The 25,973-nt window shown below is 41.6% G+C and overlaps 1 protein-coding gene across 8 annotated transcripts in view; it reads left to right on the forward strand.

Annotated features, from left to right (window-relative positions):
• PAX3 (paired box 3) overlaps nt 1-25,973 on the forward strand; it is a 77,528-nt gene that overhangs the window by 29,216 nt on the left and 22,339 nt on the right. For 4 of the 8 annotated variants that reach the window (XM_027903205.1, XM_027903206.1, XM_027903201.1 and 1 more), the window contains exon 5: nt 22,346-22,551. In XM_027903205.1, coding sequence (XP_027759006.1) covers nt 22,346-22,551 — 206 coding nt within the window. The remainder of the gene's footprint in view (nt 1-22,345; nt 22,552-25,973) is intronic. The other 4 variants (XM_027903207.1, XM_027903208.1, XM_027903203.1 and 1 more) reach the window with 1 other exon arrangement.

The raw sequence follows: 25,973 nt of genomic DNA on the forward strand, positions 1-25,973 counted from the left end.
GGAGATACCAGCACAATTCGTGGTGTGAATGCACTTATAAGGCACTTTTACACTGTTATGAGTATAGCTAATCCGCTTTCATGGGGGGATAACTCTTCTGCAAGAAAACAACCTTGTATTTGTTAAGTGAGTTATTATTTCTGTGCAAAGAGAAGCCTGAGTCTATAAATAATAAGTCAGAATTTATAAAGAGGACACCTGTGAACTTCTTGTTTCTGTACACTTGCATTGTGGCTGTAATTGCATTACAATGTATGTTCAAGCTCCTCATTTCAATTTTATATTCTTGCCATTTTAAAGAGAAAATAGAAGACTCCATAGGCAGGATTAAGAAGCTGAGTAAGTTTTCTTAGTGCAGCTTCATAGGTTTCAAATAAGCAAAACTAGCCAGTCAACCAAACAAAATCCCCAAGTATTGGAATTTAAAATAAAATATTGGAGACCTTTAGGCAATTAAGAAATTTGAACACCCACATATTTTAACACAGTACTGAATGCATTAGGAAAATGTAAATCAATAATAATTTTAGTATAGAGTTTTTTACTCCATAGGCACTGAAATGCAAACTGCTGAACGTGTTCTGTTTCAGAAAAAAATAAGCAAAGTTAACTTACCAATTCCTTTTTTTTTTTTTTTTTTTTTTTTTTTTACTCCCTATTGCAAAATTAGAGAGACCTATTTTTCTTTGTTACCCTCTGAAAAGAACTGCATTAAAACAATTTCTGTCTTTGGTCTAAGGATGAAAGTTTAAACCCCAAAGTTTTTTTTACGGAAGGAGCAAGGAGGCTCGAGCAGAGACTGGAACTCAGCATTTTGCAAAGGGTTAAGGACCTTATGAACACAATAGGATGTTGGTGCTTTTTTTAACACATTGAGACATACTAACTTATTTTCTGTTGTGGGGATGTTTGCGTTGTTTTTTATTTGTTTACTCTTGTTTGTTTGAACTAATCACCACTTAAGTAAAAGCCTCTCTGCCTGCCCTGCCTCCTCTTCACCCAGCATTTAGCCATGGTGACCAGTCAGGCATAAAAACGTGCTTATCTGCAAATGAATGGCAGCTCTTTGCTTCATTAAAGCCTCTTTCTCTTTTGGCACTCGCATTGTGACCCTTTGATATTAATTCAAAGGGCAATTAAAGAATGCGGCCCATCTTTGAAGTAAAGCATTCAGGGCAAGGAATGGGATGAACCTGGGACTCTGATGGACTGTGCACATTCAACAGGCCTTTTCAAGGCAGTTTGAAGTGACTCAAAGAAAATGGGCAGGAGAAGGTCAAAGAGAAAAAAGGGGCTAAAGAAACAGTCTGTATTTGTTCGAAGTATTAGCCAAGCAAACTGCAAATAGCAACAAAATGAAACAGTTAATAGAGCAGCCAGACAGAGGCATGTCAATCACTTAACTTGAACAGCATTGGGCTAACCAAGGCTTCAGTCCACTGTGTTATCTAATTATCTTGGGAAAGCCAGTAGCTGGAAGTAATAGTATTGTATTTCTTTCTGCTTACTGCTCAGAAAAGGTGATAAATACTCACAGCTTCATAATTATTCAACATATATACATAAAGAGTGGTGGGTTGGTGGATTGTAGGCAAGCTGCTAGTAGAAAACCAACAAAAAAACCCTTCTCGATTAACCTGAGATGCAGAATGTGAGCATTAGCATGTTTAAAAATCGTGTAAGGGTTTGCATATGGAGCGGGCTAAGGCATGCATGGTTTCCTCTGGAACAAACCTTAAAGACAAACACATTTATGAACCTAGGAGATTTGTGCTTGCTCTTTCCTCCAAATATAGTTTTAAACCACATATAATGTTAAGGGTCAGACTTTAAACTGCAATAAATAATGAGATTAAGAGCCAAAGCTGCAGCTCTCCTTACTTAACATCCGCTGTTGCACCTAAGTGATGTAGCACACGTGGTATGATATTCCTGCCTTATTTTGCCCTAACAGGGTAAATTAAGGACAAAGTTTCACATTTGCCGTACAGTTTTCTTTGTATTGTTAGTTAAATCATCCCCACGGGGCTTAATTCTCTACTGGCCTGAATTTGCACGTTCAGAACAAATACACGATTTTATTTGCCCGAATAAATGTGCCCGTAAACAGGCATATTTTGAGGTCCTGGCATAAGAAAAGATTCCTAAGCTTATCTTCGCAGTTACATTAAACTGTCAAATTACTGAAACAAGGAAATAATGAATTTTCAATGTGATAAGTTCTCTGGCCTTGATCCAGCTGATGCAGAGAATTATGTAATAAGACAAAATGTGAACAGAAGCGTGTGGCAAGAACCACCTCGAAATAAGTGAAGCTTTACAACATTACTGAACTACTTGCATCTTGCTGGTGCTTTTCTGTTTGTTTGGGTTTTTTTGTCTGTTTGTTTTTAACGTGAATGGATTTTAATTTGAAAGGGTGGCTGTTGCTTTGTACATGCAGAATCGTCTGCAAAGGTTTGTGTTTATTTGAAGGTGCTACTGCAATCACCTTGTGTAAACGCAACTTCAGTCTCCAGCCCCATCCTGTTCGGTGAGATCCCATCTGTGTTAATAAGCCCCGAGCTGTGTAATAAGATTGGGTGGTACTTTTGGGTGTCTTGGTATTACATGGTAAAAAAATTTGTAGCAAAAAACGCTCTGCACACATAAAATGGACAATATACAATATGACTTAACGCATGTTAAAAAAATACCCCATCAACAGCTGGTAATGGTTTACTGTGGAGGAGAAGGAAGAAATAATTTTTTTGTTGCTGTTGCTGAGAAAACAAAAGCATTGACACAGTAAAAAAAAAAATCACTTTTGTTGAGATCTTCCATGCTAAATTTTAAACAGAGGGACTTTTTTTTTTTTTTTTTCCTGGCTACATTGCACCCTCCTTTGAACTTCAGTCTAACAAATAATCTAAAAGACTATTCAGTGTGGTTGTGCTTGTATGAAGGGTTCTGCCATCATACAGGAAAAAAAATATCATCTTTTCTTTTATAGTGGCCACTGTATTTTCTCTTTTAGGAGCAGAAAAGAGGAGGAATTCTTGTATATACTAGGCATAGAATAATTTCAAAGCTACATAGTAATAGAGAAAATGAACACTTCACTAAGAATTCTATCTGGAATAACTGTACAGAACCAATGACCTTTTTTTTTTGTATGGGTCCTTCCTGATGTCCATAGGGTTTTATCTTTATCTATAGTCTGTTGGAGTCGAAGCCATAAATTATATTTGCTTGGATTTAAAAGGTTCTCCTCTTACAGGAGGGATAAGGCTTTATAAGGATCCCTCTGAATATGTAAAGGCTGCATGTGTTTATATATAAGTATATATAAAGTCATATTGCAATGGCTGAAAATAGAGAGGATTTGTAGAGGGAGCACAGAACCCTAGCTGGTGCAAGGTGCCTTGTCCATGTCTCCAGCTGGGCTTGGACCAGGATCCACGGCAATGATAGTCCTGATTGGTGAGTTCACTAGCTGGTCTGTTTTTATTGTCTCTCTCTCTATTGATTTTAAGCTGTTTCAAATATTATCTAAACTTCTTTCTTCCACTGCAAACGAAAAGTGCTCTGTTCTCACTCCCTTGGTAGATGCGTTTGCCCGGAGCAAGGAAGGTTAGTGCATGTCCCAGAGGGGTGGTTCACTCTGTTGCTGGATAGCATACCAGTTTAATAGGCTCTGCCAATTTAAAATTCGGAGCATAGGACTGCAAAAGAAAGCAATAGTCTTCATGTTGCAAATGGAGCAAAGGGAGGATGGCTGGATGGAGTCAGCTGAGCTAGGAAAAGAAAACAGAAAGCACTGAAGTCTCATGATGTGCATTATCTATTATCTCAATGTACAGTAAACAACTTGGGGTTTGAATACCCTGTTCTGTGGAAACTTGGAGAGTTTGGATATCTGCCCCAGTCTTGTTCACAAGAGTTTCAGGAAGCTTTGCTGCCTCTTTAGATTTTGGTTTCAAACCAAGTGAGCCCTGGCTGCAGCATGCATTGGTGGGACAGATGCTGCAGCCAGGGCCTTGCCTGGAGCAGATCTTCTTTCTTTGCTGCAGATGTCTTGACTCACGGTTTAGTCCTACTGCCCAGTTGCCATCAGGCCCCAAGCCCTGAGAAGACCAGTCCAAAACCCACATTGTTTGGGGTATGTTCCGTCCTGGAAGCGGGAAAGAGCATTTTAGGTCTTTTCGGCTTTCGACACGCATAGGGATTTAATAAAAACCCCAAGCCTTGATTACTGCTGCTTGCCTGGTAGGGTTTCCTGGATGCTGTGTGTGTGACTGAGTCCCCCATGTCCCTGAGGAGAGTGTGCTTTCAGGCTGGATGCTGCCCTGGGCCCATCTTGGTTGTCGGCCAAGAGGCCTGAGATGCATCCCATCCGAATGCTTGGGATGCACCCCTCAGGGGTCAGTGGCTTGCTTGGACGCACAAAATTTCTCATCTGGCTATTCCACCACCCCAAACTGGAGCCTGGTTTATCTGTGGCAGCAAGAAGTGGAACCTGTGTGTGTTTTCTGTGACACTGGCTTCTGTTTATCCTTGTTGGTGCAAGTCCCAGATGTGTTCCTGGCTTTCGATTTCTTCAGTGAGTGTTGGTTGGTGCTTAAGGGGCTTTTGTTTTTCAAATGCAAAAATTAATTTTAAACTGCATTTTCTTGGTGCTTTTGGGAAATACTTTTGCCTAGCAAGAAAGCAAACCCAGCTCTAAGAATATAACATTGTAATTGTTGAGTATGTATTACATCTTATGAAAAAAAAAAAAAAAGTCACTTGGCTTTGTTAAACCCCCTCATTTGCTGTGTCCCAGTGCCTCTCCTTGAGACTGGAGGTCTTTTATTTGGTGGTGTTCCTTACCAGGCACTGAGTGCTGCAGTGCTGTGTGTGCAGTGTACACTTGATACATCATCTAAGCACTGGAAACTCCTTGTGCAATCTCTCAGTCCTGATGTAAAACAGGCAGAAGTGCAGAAATTCCTGCCATAATGTAACATGATTCCAGGAATTAGAAATTTCCATCTCGGAATGTACCAGGAAGCAGCAGCGTGCCTCGGCCGGCAGGGATGGCTTGGTAGAGGGATCTTCACTCTCTGCTTTAGTGCATTGTGGGTGTGCATGGCTGCTAGAACAGAGGGTACAGAGCATAGGAATATATGCAAATATCTATTTTTTTTTTTTCCTGTAGACAGTGAAACTTCTTTCATGAAGTAGATCTAAAAATGTCAAGTGTTGGCTAGAGAGTGGCACTGAGCACCTCGGCCCAGAAGCTGGATGCTGCTGACGTGGGAATCAGTGGAAGTTTTGCCTTTGGCTTTTATGGCTGCAGGGCTGCATCTGAAACATGCTGTAAAGTGATCTGAAAAAAGTTGTGAAGCTGCAGAAATGCACAGATAAATCTGAAAAGCAGTGCACGGGAGGCGGCTTTTTAGAATATATTGTCGTTCATGGGGAGTTTTCTTTTTTCTTTGGTAATGTCAAGGAGCTTGAGTGTTACTGGGAGTTTTACTAAGCTTGAAAACAAAAGATTAAAGGAGTATCTTTAGAGTTCATTTTTTTTTTTTTTTTTTTTTTACTCTGGAAACCCACTAAATGAAGTAAAGGTTCATTATAATAAAATTCAGATAATATTTTAAAAAGAAGGAAGAATGCTTAATAAAACACGAGTAAAATTAATTATTACTAGAAAATAAGTTTTTTTCCACTTGCAAACAACTGACAGGGTTTAGGAATCAAGTCTGGGGTCAAAAGGTCTTGATGGCCAAGTCAAAGGGCACCCAGAGATGTATATTAATGCGTGTCAGCTTCTAGATCCTAGAGTCAAGCAGTAGTTCATAAAAGAAACAAGGCATCTTAAGAAGAAGTGTTATTAGCAAACATCAGGTCAAAGTTTATCTTTGGGTCAATGTGTATGGGAGGGTCATCCATTCACACTTCTAACACAGGCGTTATCCTTAAAGCTGCCTCAGCGCAAGGTGTTGAGGGAAAACAGGAATATGAAGCTTTAACTGGGGAAACTTGATAATTTATTAGAACACTTTGTGAGGTTAAGACTTAAATTGTGGCATCCCTAATGGATCAAAAGAAAATTTAAATTACTTTATTTATTTATTTTATATTATTTGTTTTTAAACCCAAAGCTAAAACATACTTTTGTATAGACATACAGGGTTCTCAGAAATGTCGTTGCACTCTTTCCTGAGTCAGAGCTGATGCTACAGGGGACAGACAAGTCTTTCTTTTTTGAAAGAACCCGTATAGCCAACGTCAAACAAACCCTTTGATGTGGAGGTATTGTAAATCTTTCCACGTGATTCCTTCCTGGAAGCCATGGATTTCCTGAGAAGTGTGTTGACCAGTTCATCCCATTTACAACGCCACTTCTGCTGCTCTGCTTTCCCCTCTTCCCACCGCCTTGGGTGTGGGAACCCCGGCGCCCAGGGCAGCCGCGGCCGGGGGCGCTCGGCCGCTCAGACCCGCAGGAATGCTCCCGCTGTGCCGGGGCACACAAAGGCTGCCTACTTGCTTTGACAAGCCCATGCTGCAGAAAATCCTCGCGACCTTTTGTGCTTCGTGGTGTTGACTTATTTTTAGTTCCACGCTAAGATGCTCCCTGTTGAAACAAGCCGAAAAAAAAAAATGGAATGCGGTTCTTTTAAATGCTGTTATTTCGGTGCCTTTAGGAGCCACTTTGCTTGACTTTCTAAAGAGATGGGTTTGAAAGGTGCAACTTTGGTTATGCTTTGGAGGGGAAGAGAAGAGCATAGTTGTAGGAATAATAAATATGACTATTCACTAAAACCCATTATGCTTGCATTGAATGGCGATTAAAATACAATGTGCAATGACAACTGGGTATTTCTGAGAACCAACCTCACAAGAAAAGAGATTATCTGTTAGATTTTCACCTGCATAGTATGAGTATTGTAGACCTGAATTGTGCTTTTAGTACATAACACTGTGCACTGGAAAGACCCAAGTTCCAGAGGTATCAGTTAGCATAATGGAAAACCATGGTATGATCATGAAACCAGTCATGTGCTTGCTATTCTTCTGTGCAGTTATAGCAGAATAGTTCCAGCCTCTTAATTAAGTCTTTTGGTAAACCTTTCTGAATTTTGTTTTGGTAAAATATATGAGAAAAGTCATAAGAAAAAACCTTGAGCTGTAACAGTCAAGCTTTAATATTTTTTAGGCAAAATGCCTTTCCTGTTGGCCCTTGGCAGTGAGACAAAAGTGACTTTTCTTTGGAGCATGTCATATTTGCTAGGAGAAGTTTCCTGACTCCAGATGGAGGAATTCCTGTTCGGGAGTACAGGGAGAAAGTGCCTGTCCTTTCTGCTGTGAGCAGGGAATGTCCCTGCCTTAGGGAAGGAATGTGCCTCCCTGGCACTGAGGTGAAAGCTGTAACCAGACCCCTCTAGGTCCTCTTGAGTTCCTCCACTTCATCTGTGGGTGTTAGGGTGCTTACTTGGACTGTGGGAGAGCCATACTCTAGTGCTTGGGGCTTATTTGGGGGTTTCTTGGGGTTTTGTTTGGTTGGGGTTTTATTTGTCTTTTTTTTTTTACTTACCCACTGGACCTTTTGAAGGGTAGAAATAGAGAGGGAGCTACTGGTCTCAGATTGGCCTGTTGGTCTCCACTGTAAAGCATTCTGAGTGAGGGCCGTGACCACATCATGCCTCTCCCTCTAAAAGACAGATGATTCCTTCTCTTTTTCCATTTTTCACAAGAGACTTTAACTAGATTTTGTTTTTCTGCTAGCGCAGGATCAGGAAGGCGGGGGAGAAAGCTTGGAAGGAGAAATGTGAAATGAGGAGAAGGGCAAATATTTCCCTCCTCACCAACTCGCAACCATGGTCTGAAAGCATGAAATGGCATCAATTGGAAACATACCCAAACGGCAGAGCAGCCGAACCATTGCTGGTGTAATCTGTCATGGCTCCAATGAAGTTAATTTGAAAGTCTGTCTGCTCCTAAATAGGTGCAAAGGCCTTCCAATGAATTGTGTGTTACCATAGGAAATCATATTAAAGGGAACGGCCTTTTAGGAGTCTGTAAGTCGTCACTTCTAACGGTTGCTGCATTGAGTTTGATATAAGTGCTCAGAAAAATTTGCAGCATTGGCTTCAATATTGTGAGAATATCTGTACTGCTAAACTGAGAGTTCAAACTCTGTAAAATGCTTTCTGCTAGAGCCGGGTCCTGACAGAGCTCTGCTAAAAAGTGGGGGCTGAGTGCTCTCGCTGTGTCATGGGAACAGACTCCTGAAACCATGCTGTAAGTGGGGTGCAGAATTCAGAAAGCCAAAAGTTTGTGCAGTGCGCTGGTGAACTCTGAGGCTAAGGGGGAGTGTGGGAATCTCGGCTCCTTTTGTGGCTCAGCAGGATCAAATTTACTTCTAATTCTTTCTCCCTAATTCTGGTCGCAAAAATTAACCAAATAAGAACTTGAATTTATTAGACAGAATTAGGAGTTTATCTTGTTCCTAATGAAGCTGACGGCAACATTAGTTTACTACAAGATGGTGCCCACTAACATAATAAACAATTACTTTAAAAGAGGAAAACAACTGAATGCCAATTAAGACAAGCATCAGAATGACAATGTTCCATTTTTCCACTGTACAGAGAATGATTTGTGGCCAAGGGATTACTTTTGGAATTGTTTTGAATTCTGCCCTTTAATTTATTAAATGAATCCTTCTTAAGAACTTGATTAGTAATTCACCCTAATTTAGAAAAGCCCCACTGTCCTTGGATGTAGGCAGAGCCCTCAGGGGTCTATAAAACTGTCAATATGACTGTTAATTTGGCTTTTCTTTTTTTCCTTATGGCTTAAAGCTTAATTGTGGGAGCTGGGAAGATGCCATGGTTTTGGTTTGCAGAGACTCAAACGGTGTCTTATGGGTTTCAGATCCCATCAGAAGTCATAGGAACCCTCCTGCTTCTGCTGACATGCCAAGCTGGAAAAGCTGTAAAAATCTGGGGAGGACTGGGGATTTGCTGAAAGTGAGTCCCACCTGGTTTTCATGCTGGAATCAGAGATGGACAAGAACCAAGTCACTTAGTCTAAATGTCCCTCAGCTTTGGGTGGGTCTGGATCCTGATCAGGATCTGAACTTTTTTGTGCCTCAGGCTTGTCTCTAATTGAATCCATGCAAACCCAGACATTTCACATGACTTTGATGCAAAACCATAAATAGACCCATTTTTTATTCAAAACAAAGTCCAGGTTTGCTTAGAAAGATCACAAACCTTCTACTGAACCTTGATGATCCCAGATTATAATGAAAATTGAAGTCTCCAATTCAATAACGTTCCTGAAGGGAATGATGCTTGATTTTTGTCTTTCCAGTTAAATGTGTAACCTTTCTGAGAGAGGCAATGATGTCCCACTTGCTTCAAATTTGGCAGAAGATGGTCTACACCCCTGCTTACACAAAACCTGACTGTAATTAAATTTCTTGGGTTAGATACTGATGAAAAAAAATCCCAATGGCACTTATATTGGTTTTGTGTCTTGTAAAGAACAGTATAGAAATAATTCTAAGTGATATGGGATTAAAAAAATAAGGAGACAAAGCACGGAAGCTTGGATGAGATTTTTCACGAACTCTTTTCCTAAGCAGTCAAACTGAGGGAAAAAAAAAACCTGGACACTTGAATTTTGCAAAACAATTCTCATGTTTTGAAGGAGACTTTCACAGTGCAAGGATTTTGGCAATACAAATTCTGCTACCTGGGCAGAACAGCATGACTATAATTTAATTTTAATGACAGATGCAGGCTCTTCTTTGAAGATCCCAGTCTCAGCATTCACTGTGAAGGCATTCACTGTGAAGTTATCCACTGCACATGGTGGTTAATCCATTTATATATAATGATATATGTTAGAAATAAGTGAATGTTCACCAGAGCACAGCCTGGGTCAAAGTTTGTTTGTAAGGTGTTGTTTGGTAACTGCCCTTAGACTCTGATTTGGAAAGTCTATGTGGAGTGTCTGAATAGGTAATTGTCACCGAAAACATCAGAAATGTTTCCAGGCCATCTGTCACTCAGCCACTTGTTGTTATTTGTATTGCTATGGTAAACAGGAGCCCTGCTTGTGGACTGCCACTGTGCTGGGAGCTGTACCAACACAGATCTTGCAATGTCCCTGTGAAAAGGACCTAATGATGCAAGCATATGATGCTTGCACAGACATGTTTAGACTTTAAAGTAGAGATGGAGGCTCTTGAGCCCTGCGATGAGCAGCGGTCTCAGCCCACTGGTACCCGACCTGCAGCAGATGTTGGCAAGCTGTCACAGCGGTGAAACCCCTCTAGAATTAATGTCTAGTTTGGTGTCTGTTGTGAGCCCAAAGGCACAACAGCTACGAGGGACAGAGGAACACATCACTTGGCCAACAGTAGATGAAGGCAAAAACTCCACTGCACTCACAAAGTAACTCTCTTGCTTTGGTTTCTGTGGTTTGTGATCCCCTTGGGAAGTATTAAACCTGGGACCCTGGTTCTCCTCACCCTGCTTCCCTAACAATAAAAAGGAAGCCACTTAAAAAAAGCTGCAAAGATCCTGTTTCTCAGTTGATGCCTGTTTCCCTCTGTGGACACAGGAGGCTGGCTGGCAGCATGCAGCTTTTATTCTCTTCTGTCTCTCTGCTATTGTGCAGAGTTCACTCTGGCAGCCTCCCCCTTACGCATCTGGGGCATCTGTCAGGCCCCATCGCCGGGCTCTGTCCGGTTGGGTTGCAGGCCAAGTTTTGACTTCCTAATCTGTATTTAACTCTTTGATGTGGCTCTCAGCAGGATTTGACCTAAAGCAGACAGAGGATTGCATCTCACAATCCATAGGGTATGAATTGAAGGAAAAAAAAATTAGCATTATAAAAATTTGCTGTCAAATAAAAAGAAAGAACATGATTTTTGCTGAAATTCAGTGGGTTTTGAACGCTTGTCTTTCCTAAGCTTTCTGGAAAAGCCCACCGAAATATGTACTGCTTGTCTGCATAGGCAAGCAAGGCAACCTGTGTGTTAGTGGTTGCAGTTCTTCCAGTACTCATCATGGGGGTATTTCTCTTTCAGAATGGATTTAGAAGACGAGATTAACGAGCTTGCATGCAGCCATACTCAAGCTCCCATTTAAGGACTTGTTATGTTTTCACATGGTGGCAGGCAAATGCCAAGCACCCCGCAGAGTCTGCTTTCAAGAAGCCCTCTTGCTTTTAAATGTGATATATGTATAATATAATATATAATAACATAATATTAAGAGGCTTTAAGTGTTTGCAGGAGAAATTATAAACAAGTAATACTTTTTTTTTCTACCGAAGGAAGCTCTCTCATTGCATGTTTTATGATGGAGCTATTAGGACTCTCATTTACTGGGCATCCAGCATCACATGGACGAGTCTTTGCAGGCTGTGGTGCTCTTAGTTGTGTACAAGCAGAACAAACAAGGACTCAGCTGAGTGGTGCCATAGCACTGGAAGACAAGATGAAGCAGGAGCCAGGGGTTTTGTAGCTGACATAAAGCTTCTCCCTGATCCCCTCCTCGTTCCCTGAAATGCTGAGGGCCTCTGGGAAAACAGAGAACTTTTAAATAGATGCTATCGCTTAACCCTAAAGCCTAACAATTTAGTATAGATGATTTTACAGAGATGAAAGATTATAGCTAAGAAACTAGGCATTTTAACTTTTCTGAATTTGTCTTTTTGCATTTTGACTAATTTTTTTTTTTTTCTGGTTTTAAACTCTGAAAAATCTGTTTGGGACCAGTTCCACTGCTATCTTTGAGAACGTGCCCTATTTCTGGAGGGTAAAATCATCACTTTTGATGAAATCACTGATTTTCAGTGTGTGGGAGGTGATCCAAAAATGAGCTCCTCTTCATGCTCCAAAAAAAAAAGCACAGGCAGATTCATTGGGATCCCCATTGGGTAACAGGAACTAAATCAAAGGCCATCTACCTTGTCTCTTCTGAACATGGACATTCTTAGAGCCTGAGGGTGATTGAGGGCTGCATCTGACCCTAGAGGCTGGATCCAAAGACCACTGAAACAATGTGATTTGCATGTAATACTGGGATTGTAGAACTAGATTTTTTGGAGTCTCCTCCTTTGGGAATGGAAGGGAACAAATGAGGGATAGTAGCTGTGGGTTTGTACCTTATGTATCACTTAAATACTCTCTGTTTAGACAATCAAGTCACTTTAAGTAATTTAAATTCTGGGTGCTTATGTTGTAGGGACACTGTGGGAGTGGGATAAAGAGAAACAAGAGTGAAAATGTTTTGTAATGTTAGTGTCCAAGCAAAGCCTACAGGTCTTACCAACAGGCATCCTACAGCTTCTGCTATATGTGTACCAGCCAACAGTTAAGAGCAACCAGTGTGTTTATCTCACAAAATTTGGTGCAGAGTGGCTTTTTCAGTTTTTGGGGCTGTTCAAAGAGACAGGTATAAATTGGTTAATGTCTGTAGAGGTTTCAAAGCAGATGATATTAAGTAAGTGTATGTTTAGTCAAATAATTTTTGACATCTCTACAGTTAAGCACTGACCAGCAACCATCGTTCTTGTAGGTTTTCTAGAACATTTATCAGCATCTGTCAACAAGTAGTAAATGAGAGCAAATGTATGGGAATTACATATGTCTGTGGAGTAGAGAATGGATCAAGAGTGACTCCTAGCTGGCACATTTTCCATTCTGTAAAGGTGCTATGGGCCTGGCTGCAGCCCAGCACAGCACATCACTCCCTTTCATTGACTGCTCTGAGGTCAGCTGGGCTGGGCTTTGTTGTGGTTTCCTTATTGAACTGAAGAATTGTAAGTTTTTCTTTGGAATTTAAGCTACTCGTGTTTCTTTCTAACAGACAGCAAGCTGTATACCTTTCTTCATCAGTTGCAAACCAGAGCCCACCCCTTTATAGCACCGTGTGTGTGATGTATTTTCTCATGTTCGTTTAGTATCTGTATCATGGCAATGCAATGGTCAGGTGGCATCTGCAGGCTCTCATAGCTTTTGCCAGGTTTGTTTGCTTGCCCATGACTCAAAATGCTCTGCTTTAAGTGCTGCACCCTGAGCTCTCAGTAGGCAGTCCCTGGGAAAGGTAATTAAAGGATGATGCCCAGGAGCTCATGGGTAAGGAACAAGAAGCATCTGTAGGTGACTGGCTCTTGGATGGAATTCAGGTAATTACTGTAACAGCATCACAGGGACTGTAATGAATGAAACAGCACTGTGTGCTTTAGGTAGTCTTGGGCACAGAGTGCTGCACCCCCAATGCTGGCACCCAAGGCAGGAGCTGGAATGAAAAACCCCAGGCGAAGTAACACAAAGAGGTGCTGAGCACCCTGCTGCTTTCCCCCTGTAGGATCCTTTCATCCCAAATGCTGGAACAACCGTAAAGGCAGGGGCTGTCTTTGACCAGTGGGACTGGAGGGCTCAGTTCCCAGTAGGACCAGGTTCCATGACAGAAGATGATGGATTTGAGGTCAGCACCCCAAATCTTATGTAGTTGTAATGGAAGTGCCCTAGAGTTACTAACAGCTCTGGATGGAAATGGAGCATTTGGCAGTAGTAGGTAGTGCCTTGAAAAATCAATCACAGGAAAAATATTTGGTGAAAAATGTAACTTATTTTTATTGACGGAAATCCAGAAAATAGAGGGGAAAAAAAATCAATACTTTCAGTTTTCTCTCACAAAACCCCTCAGAAATCTTCTGCAAAGTTAAATGATTTCTAGACGAGGTGGAGTGTTCAATGGCAAACTCCAATATTCTGTTTAAAAAAAAAAGTTTAGAAATATTTTCGCCATTCCAAGTCCTGAAAGTGATAAATAGAGATGGTCATATAACTTAGTGTAGCTCAATAGCAGGTAAAAGTGGCCTGAGAGGTGGACTGGCTGCAACTGTAAGTTTGGGATGATACCCTTTATTTCCCATAGAGACTTTGAGGACTGTAATCATGACATTAGGATGAATCCATCTACAAAAGCTTTTTCTGCCAGTGCTTTTGAATAAAGGATGGTATTAATTCAGGTGCTAGAAGTAGTTGAAAGAAATAGTAAATGTATTAAAACATTCTCAATTTTTTTTGTTTTACCTAAGCCATCTCTGGCAGTTTCTTTTTTCTTCAAAAATGTTTTAGCAACACTACAAGTTGAACTAGTGAAGCAATGAAGAGCTGTTCTTGAAAAATGCTTGTAAGCTTTTGCTGTCTTGGTGTGCCCAGTAGTTTGATCAGCTTGTATAACTTTAGGAGTTCTGTTTGCATGGTGTTGCTGCAAAGGATTGAGTCAAATATAATTTATAGATTTTTTTTTCTTCCTTCTGTGAAATCCATACTGCCTACACAATTGAGAGGTTGCTGACAGCTCAATTATTTGCAGTGCTTTAACTCGCTAATACAGTCTCATTATTTATCCAGGGACCCCTTCATTTGCTTTATTTAATTTCTCAGATGACAAATTCCATCCCCCAGGATACTCAATGTTTTCAGTCTTAATTGGTTACCAATCACCTCTTCCATCGGCTGATACTGGCTTGAAGACATGATGCCAATCCTTTCTTAATATGTTCTGGGATTCCTGCAAGAGGGGTCTAGCTTTCCTCTTAATTATCCCTGTCTTATATTAAAATATCACCCCAAGTATTCACTTCCTAAAGCTTGCTAGGAGCAAATCTTATTTGGATTTGAGCGTTTAGTTTTCTTCCCCTCACCCTAAATTTAGGAGGCAAAGTTCTTCTTTAATCCTCAGGAAGCTTTTCTTTGAAACGTCCTAGTGAGAAGAAAAGATGTTGCAATTCTTGAGTACAGTGCCTGTTACCACGGATGCTCCCTGTGGGAAGGACTGGAAGAACCCCCAGATGTGGGCACTCCTGAGCTCCCAGTGAAAATCCAGTGGGACGTGCTTGTGACTCCTCTTCACGCTTTTCGAAAAGCTCTCCGGGTGCACAGGCTGCGTTGGGAGGGCCAGGCTGGGGTGACTCACGGTCTGGTGACGGGGTTATTGTGCTCTCTTGTGCTGGGTTATCTCAGTGCCGGCTCCCTCCTGCTGAACTCCTTCCCTGGGTCTACCGGGAAAGACGGGAGAGATCGAACGAGGGTCAAAGTTTTCTTGGATCCAGCTTTGCTCTTATACCGGGAGAAACAGCAAAGTAGTCCTTTGAGGCCAGTGAGCTGAAACTTTACGAAGTCAGTGCTCTTGGCTGCATGGGGAAAACTGTAGCAATTTCATTTTTATTTAGTCTTTAAACCTGAGCTAACCCTTATGTGGGTACCAGCCTCTGAAACCACAGGAAAAACTCCCACAGGCTACATGAGTTTTACCAAATTACATTATTTCTTGGTTTTCTTTCATGTTCCTTCCCCCCCCGCCCCCCCCGATACTGTAGCTATTCAGGTAAATCTGGTTGAGAGTCTGGCTTGCCTGGTCTGTGCAATTTAGGGACACCCATCTCCAGACTTTCTGCCCTCCCTTGGCAGGCTCCCAGGGCTATACACACATGCACACACGTGTGTATAGTACACACCTGTACATTAGGAGTGCTAACTGCAGTTCTTTTACATTTAGTTTTCAATGTAAAATAATAATCATAATAATTCTCAGAGCAAATTTGCAGCAGTGAAACTGGGGATCAGGCCCACATGCAAAGCTGTTAAGTACTTTAATGTTACTTGTATCAACAAAACCAATCTTTTTTTTTTTTTTTTGGCAAAGGAAGTGGTGGAATAAGAAGAGATTTTTGTAGTTGTATTTGCAGTTTCCTTTTTCCTTCCTTTCACTCCAGAAATTCTTTATCCTTTCATGCCCAGTTGAGAATTAGCCATTTATTCTTAGTGCTGGAGATGCAGTCTTTGATATTTAAAATGGAATGTGTTCCTTTTTGATGCTCTGTGGTTTTGAATGGAGTACATGCTAGCAGATTAATGGTGCAGAACAGTTAGATACTGGGCATTTTTTTCCTTTCCATATTATTTCATCATTCAAAAAAAAATATTTTTTAAAAGAAGAGCTCATGAATTGTCTATTGTTTGTGCGGTGAAATTGTTTTCACAGTGTTGTCATTCTCTTCTGAGTTGAAATCATTGAATAGCTATGAGCTGTCACATTTTTTGTCGGTTATAACTGCATCAAGCTGTGCTGACAAAACGTCCCTGCATAACTGTTAATATGCATTGTCATTTTAAGCATGGAACAGTTTAGCTAATGATTTATCTCTTATAATGCAGCACTTGGGGCAGCTGTATGATTTGTCTCTTTAGCAAGTCAAGTAATTTCTTTAACAAAATGTTAAGCACAGATGGGCCATAGGCTGTCAGTTAACCATTATTGTGCATGCATCTGCTTGCCTTCAATGCACTGTTTTATGTATTCAGCCACTTACTTAGGCACAGTTCTCTGAAAAGCGGAACCTACTCTGATTGGCAAATAAAATGTTCATTTGTCTCTTCTTCCTATTGTTTTGTTTTGGTAACACATGTCAGCAGCTCAATTACCCAGTTCATTAACAGCTCCCAATGGACATGATGGCCAACCCATGATAAGGAGGGCGATTGTGGCACATATGGTCAATAATAGCCGGTCTCTTGGTAATTGTAAATAAAAGTCACTGTTGGCCATTTCCTTTTACTGCAGCTACTGTTTTCCTTTTCACTTTGCCGTACAAAGCACGTTTCTCTATGTAAATCAGCCCAAACAAAATAAATATACCATCCATTTCTCTCAAGAAGATCTCTTTTATCACTGCTGTGGTGGTTGTTTCCTCTCTGTGCTGACTTTCCAGCTTAGAGCTCACAGGATATGGGGTTGCTCTTTTCCAATTCCAGCAACAGATTAATTACTCTTTTTAATCAGTTTACTTAAATAGCAACATATTTTATCCACATTTCTCTCATTCTCTCACTGCAGATTTTTGCAAAGTGCCTGTGGAGTTTAAAAAAAGCCACTTAAAATGTTTTTTTTTCTGAGTGTGCCCTTTACAAATAGCAGTGGTTTTCAAAGGAGTAATTGAAGTGTGACTTAATCCTTGTTAGATGAGCGATATTCCTGTCTGGAACAGAGGCTTTCTTTTTGGTTTCGTTTCCCTTTCTTTGATATTTCATAGGCAAAATGCCAGTAGAACAGGTTAAAAGCAATTCTACTACTTGTGCTTATTTCACATCGTGCTAGGTACTCTGTTGCTTTCTAGCAAGATAGAGAGTTTCCTATCTATTTGCTGATCCTAAAAGGTTCATAGGAGAAGAGGAGCATGTAGCAGGATTACCATGCTTTATGATAACCTCACTGAGAAATCTTTTATGGCTACTTGTTTTGTTCTTTGTTTCTTGAAATTTGCTTTTCCTTTTCCTCTCCGAGAAGAGGAGTCCAACTGATAACAAGTGTTGGGCTGTGACCTAACCTGGGTGCCCGAATCTTCCCTCTGTCCTCTTCCCCTCTTGATGGTGAAGCATAGAAAGCAATTATTAAATTGGATGAAACTGCAGCTCTGAGTCCTGGTAACCTTGACCAAAGTGCTGTAGTGGGAGCACCACAACCTGAAATTTAGGGATGCTCTTCTGACCCTTGAAGCAGGCTTTATCTTAGTTAAACACAGCCTTCAGTTGTGGTGTCTTAAGAGCTCACAGGTAGCTGAGAGGTGACTCTGGAACCCCTGAGCTCATCCCCCACTGCCTGCCATATTCATAACTAATCTGTAGTCTCCTCCCTGGGCTGCAGGCACTTGGGGAGTTGTTGAGTGTCAGAGTTTATTTGTCCTGGTTTGATTAGCACAGACCTGGCAGGGTGTATTTTCTTTTTAATGGCTCCTTGCTGTGACAGTGAGGTTTTGGGAGGAGGAGGAGGAGGAGAGGGGGGAGCCTGGAGTCATGTTTCCCCAGGCAAACACAGCAAAATGAAGGACTGATGCGCTGGGAGGGAGGGAGGTGGTTGGCTCCAGAGTCCTCTTTATATTTTGTATGGATATGTGAGCCTGCCCTTAAATGGGACTGCTGAGGGGGAGAAGAGAGTGGGGCTCTTAGGATGAAATAAGGATGCCGTTTTATTATTTTGAGGAAAGAAAGGACTTTATTTTGAGGAAAGAAAGGATTCCTGATGTGTTTCTAGCCCATCACTGTGAAATGCCAGCTGCTGACAGCCTACCTCAACACAAACAAGGATCCAGGGAGGAATGCACTGCTGGCCACCTACTGCTCCTGGCTCTCGCGGGGAGCCAGCACCAGAAGCGTATTTGGGGAGCACCTGGGAAGCCCCTGACATCCCCATCCTGGCGCAGTTGTCCCACTCTCCCCCCAGCCTTTCCTCCCTAATTCACCCGCAAGGAGCGTTTGAGCCCCTTTACCTCTGGCGGGGGGGGGGGAGGCGGTGGCGTCGGAGAGACCCCTCCAGGTGCGGAGGTTTGGAGATGGGGGGGGAGCCTGGATTAACCCCTGCTGTGCATCCCCTTCACCCGGGCTGCCCTGCCCGGCCCCCCCGGCCCGCCGCCCCCGCCTCCGCAGCAGCCGCCTTTGTGCCTCCCGCATCCTGCCAGGCAGGTGTCAGAGCCCTGAATGCGGGCAAAGGCCCCGCTGATGGATACCACAGATGGAGCGTGGAAATCGGCCCAATAGGCCCCAGCCACAGGCCATTTCTTAGGACCCAACAAAAGCCTCCAAATAAGTCAACAAAAATCCCCGAAGATCACAAAGGGAAAGTGTCATTTGTCATTTGCTGTGGGCTTGTGTGGGGGTGGTGGCCCCGCCGCGCTCCCCTCGCCTGCACCCGAGCAAACACGAGGAGGTCACTCGCCGGCTCCAGCCGGGAAGGCTGTGGGGATCAGATGGATGTCGGCTGCCGCTGCAGGGGAACCCTAAAACTGGGGCTGTCACGGCGAGCCCCACAGAGCCAGCAGAATGAACACCCTGGAAGAACCCCAGAGCTGGGGCTGCTCAAGCCGCGGTCTTGAGTGAGCAGTGGCACAAGGGGTAAAGCCTGTGAGATCGATCCTGCTTAAATAAAGAAAGGAGGAGGTGGATGCGAGGAAGGGAAGGGAGGTAGCAAATAAACTGATACCAGAACGCTCCCTGCCCTTTTTTTATTTTTTTTTTTTAAATTTTAATTATTATTATTTTAGTGATTTCCATGGCTAGACAGAGTTCATCCTGGGCATACCCAGAAGAGGCTGTATGATATTTTTAAAAATGTCAGAGTGCCTGAAGGAGTGGCGGAGAAGTTGTGCCTCCGCGGGTCGCAGGGTGATAACCTCTCCATGATAAACTCCCTGCCTGCCTCTGTCAGGTGCGTTGTGCGGCAGCGCTAATGTATGGGCTTTAAATGGTTGTCATGTTATTGTTATTTAATTATTCAAATGAAATGTCTTGCTGGGAGGAAGAACAGCCCACAGAATGACCCCTTGTGTGTTATTTTGTTGTTCGTTTTTTGCCCCCAGTGTGTCTATTTACAGTGTTTGGAAAAGGGATGGTTGCAGAACTCCAGGTGACCGAATGCCTACGACACTGGGCCCAGGGGTTCTGCATTTTGTGGTGATAATTGGCATGCAGCATTTCCTTAGGCCACCAGATAGGTCACGAGGGGTGAAGGGACAAATAATTTCTCCTTAATTCTTTATTCCTTCTTTAATTAAACTTCATGGCTCAGCTCCTGGTAGTGCCTTTGGCTGCCTCTCCCACTTTGAGCTGTGCAATAAGGGATGTTCTCGTGATCCCAAGAAGTCTGGTTGGGGAATCTCCTAGGGCACTTCTTTTTCCTAATTACAACTTGAGGGGATGGAGACTTTAGATCATCAGGACATCTGTAAAGGTTAGTGTTATATTATTATGTGTGTAGTGGTGATAGAAGTAGGAATGACCCAGCTAAAATATGACTCCCTTTACCTGTGCTAAATAATATCTTTGTATACCATGGAAGTCAGCGGACCTATTAGTGAGATACTGCTTATCAAAATGGCAATGCACTACGACTATTGAGCAAATATAAGATTAAATACTGATTTTTTTAAAGGCTGAGGTGTATCCAATTTATGTGTTTAGCCAATATTCTGATTGCCTTCTCACCTATATAAAAATCTAGCAATGATATTTTAACAGGAAAAAATAAGAATGAAAACTTCCTTGAAGCTAATGTTTAAGAATATTTTGTAAGAAATAAAACCAGTGCAGTTTGTAGTACAGACATGTAAATATCCTTTGACATTACACTTGTTTGATTTTAATATCTCAGAGAAGATAAGACAAAGGAAGTCAGTGTTTTCAATAAAGCTGCACGTAGCAGCCAAGCCTGCCAAAGGGTGATGCCAATGAAAGCAGACAGATATGAAAGTCACTTCATTTGATACACCTTTTCTCCTTACTTTAATTTTATTATTTTCTCTCTAGATGCTTGCCCTTAATCAGACATGTTGTTCTGGACTCTTAGATACTACAGGATTTTTTAAATTGGTTTACCTCTGCGCTTTGCACATACTGCTTAATGAAATGTGAAGCGAAAACTAAAATGAAACGAAGTCAGTGTTTCAGTTCTGCATTCTTATTGCAGAAAAGAATGAGTGTGCAAGGAAACATTCAAGATTTTTGCCAAGTCTTTATAAAACACTTTAAGAATGATCATGATACATCTTCTGGTACTTCCTATTCAGCTGGTGAGGAAATTCACTTCAGAAATTTAGCAATTGCACAGTTTTAGCTGGCTTTTAGCAGGGATATATGCAGATGTTTGAAGAAGTTCTATACATAGATATGGAATAGGACAGAGTATTGAATTTCCAGTTCTTGACATGCTGGTATTTGACTTTTTTTTGTTTTAAACTCAACTTGTACACAATCGAAGGCAACTTTTGCCAGACAAGTTGTCTCCAAAAGGGGCATTTCTGAGCTCTATTTCAGATCTCACCACGTCAGGTACGGGCAGCGTGGCCCCAGTAGTGTGGCTGGAGTGCTCTCTTCCTCTAGCCCAGCTGGGCAGAAATAGCTGCTCTGCTTAAGGTGGGTGATTTGTACCTCAGGATAACATTGCAAAACTATGTTTTAGATACCCTAAGTTTCTTTTTGTTCTTGGATGGCAGTGTGAAGCCATCCTGGAGGATTGTAACTTGCCAGTTGCTGAGGAGGGCAGGTGTCACTTGGGACCCCAGTTGAGAAGATTTGGTGTTTGTCACTAATTCAAACAATGTGTTATGTTCATTTTGGGATACTCTATATTGCTTGTTAAATAAGGAATGAACTTGAACTGTTTGGGATAGGATGTTTGAGCTTATTCCCTTTTGTTCTAGAGAACAATACTGTTAAGAACGAGAACTGTTTAGTCCAGTCTTATTTTGGACAAACTTTGAATGCAAGTAAGAGACTCTGGGAGTTGAGTGTTTGTTCAGTATGCTGATCCAGAGATCCACAGACGTTTCTGCTTATGCTCTGTGTATGTTGGGTCTAAGATATTGATGCTGTCTGGAAAATGAAGACACCTTTCACGTAAGAGCCACTGATTTAGCTGTAACTGTGTTGGTTCCCCCCACCTTTATACTTCTTTCAGCTGAATTGTCTGAAAAAGCACTTTGTCTTTCTCATGCTGTAAGACCAAGGAAACAGATTGTGTTTCTTAGTTCTAACAGCTTGAGTGAAATTGGAATTGTAAGATAGCTGGAAATGAACATGGTAGGAGGTTTTAGCTGGAGCTTGAGAAACAGTTTACTTCCAAATAAATTACATTAGAAGGATTATAATAAATCAATGTCTATATCAATAATTTCTTTGGCATTATTTAAGTAGTAGCAGCAATGCTTGTATTTCCATTAAATAAGCAGTTTCAGCATCGCTGGGGAATGTCTGCCCTCTTTAGGTGATTTGCCTTGAAGACTTGGGCAAGAGGGAGTGCTGGTCTCCTGGATAGCAAGTGAAGACTTGTTTTGAAAGTCTAGTCTTAGTTCATTACCATTTCCTGGGGAAAGTGAATGGGGTCAGGTGCTGGAAGAGGCTTTGCAGCCTTCACAGTTATAGCTATGGGTTCAGCTGTAGCTGGAATTCACTTGACTGCCAGGGGAAACAAGTAATGCTGCCAGGAGCTGCCTGGCTGTGTGTGTGACCTCACTATTCCCATGTCTATGAAACCCAGAAAGAGTTTCTGTATTGATTTCTCTATAAGCTGCTGATTGCAAGAGTTGGTAGCCCCTTCCTGGGTCGTGGATGGGATTTGTATGTGGACTGTTTCCTTCTGACTTTCCTCAAGTTCTGACTCAGGGCATGTGAGGGGCCTTTGGTCCAACACAGCCTCCTTACAAGAGGATGTCAATGATTGATCCAAAATTTTGCTGTTCTTTCTCCTCTACTAAAGTTAATCTTTGTGGCTTTTTTTCCTTCTTTTTTGAGCACCAGCACCCCAGTCTGATGAAGGCTCTGACATCGATTCTGAACCAGATTTACCTTTGAAAAGAAAGCAGCGTCGCAGCAGGACAACCTTCACAGCAGAACAACTAGAAGAGCTGGAAAGAGCTTTTGAGAGGACACATTACCCTGATATTTATACTAGGGAAGAACTTGCACAAAGAGCCAAACTCACAGAGGCTCGTGTCCAGGTATGTGTTTAAAAGCTGCTTAACAAAAGGAATTTAATTTTCTGTTAGTGTGTGAGTCCTTCTATATTCTTACATGATCCTACTCTGGAGTAAAAGGAAAACGTGAAGCATCATTGTTTACAGCCTTAGGGTTTTTACATCTGTGCATGGACAATGGTTTTACAACTGTTTGAGACAACTGCTTTGAAAAAACTTTTGTGTGTTCCCCAGTAATTGTTCCATACCTACCATAAATATAATACTGAGTCTGTGGAGAAGAAAGTCTGATATCCCTATTTGTTTGTTTTATGCATTTGACAGCACTCTGCATGTAATCAGGCCAGCTGTTGTGCCAGCTCATGGTTACTTAACTGATTTCATCTGTTGTTGTTTGGGTCTTTCAGGCATTAACAGAGGAGAGAGAAACATTTTTTAAAGGACAATGAGTCTACAGAGCCATGCAAGTGAGCAAGGTTACTGGTGTAGTATTTACAGTTAACTTTTAGGTTAGGTTTTGAAGTTGATTTGGTTTAAACCTTGTAACATCTCTTTTATCCCCACTGTTAGTTTAATTCGAAAGAAAACAAACTCTCAAATAACTGTTAAATCTTCGCAACTTCATGTAGATCTGGATTGTCTAAAACAAGCTATTATACTGGAGCAGTAACATGGAGTTGATTTAAACTTAAAAAAGGCATGAACCTGGATTTTTAGCTGTCCAAAAATGGGAAAAAAGTGGCCAAATAATTCTGGAATAAACTGCACCCTGGAGTTCAATTTTAGATTAGGACTTATTCTGTTTCATGGCAAAGAAACACATCCTGTAAAATGTTTAATGCCACAGGCAGAATCTTCTGCTGCTTTTTCACTATTTGACATCTAAGGATCAGTGGAAAAAGTACACCCCCTTTAAATTGGTCTGAATTGCAAGTGTAACTAAGCAAATATGTGGTAGCAAAATGTTGTAGCTTGTGATTCAACAGAGGAAGGGAAATGAGTGGTGATTCGTGATCTAACTAAGGATGCAGCTGAATTTGGTTTCTTTGGTAAAACTATTACGTTTTGATGTTTGAAACTCAGCTTGAGACATTCAGACTCTGCAAATCAAATAAGAAATACAAAATATCCCTCTGACTTTTTAAGACAACTGTGCCTGTTGCAGCATAGCTGTATTATTGGTCATCTGCCTTGAAAGGTCCAGACTTTTTCAGTTTTACCTGCTAAACGTTTTTGTAGAAGACTTCACACCACATTTCTTGTAAGTGTTTGTTATGACTGTGGAAGAAAATCAGATGTGTGGACGAATTTGTCTGGAAGGCAAACTCAGTGGTGCATGACTCTTTTTTTCTTAGCATGTTTACTAAGTGAAATGTTTGCAAAACAGCTTCATATATAGACTTGGGCCAGGTAAGACCAAATCAAGGCCTGGGAATCATTTGTGCACAAACATAATAAAGATAACTCCCATCTCAAGTTCTGTTAGCAAGATGAATGGGATCTTGGATATGATGTTTTGGTCTACGTTAGATTCATTGGAAAAATATGATAGAATGAAAAAGACCTTGTTCGTGTTTTTCTAAATCAATGACCCACAGCTAGAAGAAAAGCAGAACTCTCATTAACATAACAGCTGTCTTAATGTGGCTTTAACCCTGTGACTTTTTACATTCCTTATGGCTTCCTTGGTTCCCTTGAGATGCATCCTGTTCCACACCACTCGTATGATCTACAGCCTCACGAATTCCCCAGTACCTCTGACATGGGTATTTTACCTAACCCAGCATGGAAGAAAGTTCCCAGTCAATCAACGATTAAAATACCAGAACAAAACCTTCCTGGATTAAAGATGAGCTGGGGTTGAAGTAACCAGCCTGTGGGCAGTTTTCTAGTGCACTCCATCTGTCTGGTACCCTTGAAGGCTGGCAGAGTGATTTAGCAGTGGATTAAGGGATACAGGATTTGCCTTATCAGCATTCAGCACCTCTCTATAGCCTCTTAAAATAGCCACGTATGATGGGCATGAAATAAAAGATGACCTGTGAAAAGAAAATAACTCTAAGAGACTTGAGACTGAGAGGGCTGGATAGCCACACTGAAGTAGTATTCAAGCTTTCTTAGTCACACTTCTTTTTTGGTAACAGTATGACAGAGATCAGAGATACCAAATTTTATATGGATATAAACACAAAGATCTCTTTGACTGCTTCCCAATTAAGCATCATCTAAAAGAGCTGGTTCTTTGCAGCCTAAATCCAGCTCAGCTCAGAAATTTTTTTTTTTTCTTTTTTCTTCACTTTCCTTTTGGAGCGGTAAGGTCCAATTTTATAGTTGATCACAACTGGATAAACCTTGCTGTTCCCTCAGTCCCTCCATGTAGTGCTCACATCTCAGGTTTTGTTTTCTTTACCCTGCCTCCCCCGTGCTTCCCCTTTCCTTCTGTTCCCTGAGGCAGTCTATTACTCCTGTGAAAGGAAGAGTCTTAAACCACGGAACCATCTATTTTCTCACTTTCCCACTGTTGAAGAGTAACCAAATGCATGTTTCCAAACTGGTTGCTTGGAGGTGGGGGAAAAAAAGTTGCCTCTGGTCTGAGATGAAGCTTAGAACACGTTGGCTCCTAAGGGGAATTTTGTAAAAGCTACAAGCAACTGAAAACAGACTTTACACTGTCAGTGTTATTTTTGTACCTAATCATGGGGACAGGAAAGGCCTTTTGGCAAGAGAAGTGTTGCAACAAACTCCACATTGCAAGAGTCACAAGACATGTAGCTCATTGCAAATGTTTCAGCACTGAGTGCTCCCTGTAATTTCTCCTGCAACACCTTTCCACTCAAGAACTGCTGAATCCTTCTCCCTAATGTTTGAACCTTGATGCGATGTGGAGCCAGGACAACCTCTTGTGCACTTGGCTGCAGGTGCACATTAGACAGAAGGAAGGGAGGGAGTCCTTTGGTCTTGTGCGTTTCTCAGATAGAATTCAGAGAGATAAGTAGAGCTCCGAAGGAGGAGCCTTCATTTAAAAGATTAAAAAAAAAAAAACAAACTAGTAATACTCGGAATGTGAAGATTAAAGATTCACATAGTGTGAGACAAAATTGCAACCTTAGCGGGCTTTACTGGTCCGGTTCAAAACTTCATTAAAACCGTCATTAAGTTGCAATGCAGGCCCTTGAGGTCTGTGGCCCATTTTTACTGACAATCTGAAGGCAAGTTCTAAAAGTGAATTTTTCCCCAGTGTAGATAAAGATCAAAGGCTCTTTCTGAGCTTCAGAACCGTGCGGTTATGGTTTCTGTAACAAATAGTGCATGAGGAATGAAGTGGGCAGCATCTTTTCTGTCCACCTTTTAATTCCCACATCTGGCTTGTTTTTAGACCTGGATGAACTGGGCAAGCTTTGGCAGCAGCTCGGAGCCTGCTTCAGATTGATGGTGAGGGGTGTTTA

This window comes from Empidonax traillii, unplaced genomic scaffold (genome assembly GCF_003031625.1).
Source record: "Empidonax traillii isolate 1590-97213 ecotype Southwest subspecies unplaced genomic scaffold, ASM303162v1 scaffold943:size483155, whole genome shotgun sequence".
NCBI classification, from domain to species: Eukaryota; Metazoa; Chordata; class Aves; order Passeriformes; family Tyrannidae; genus Empidonax; species Empidonax traillii.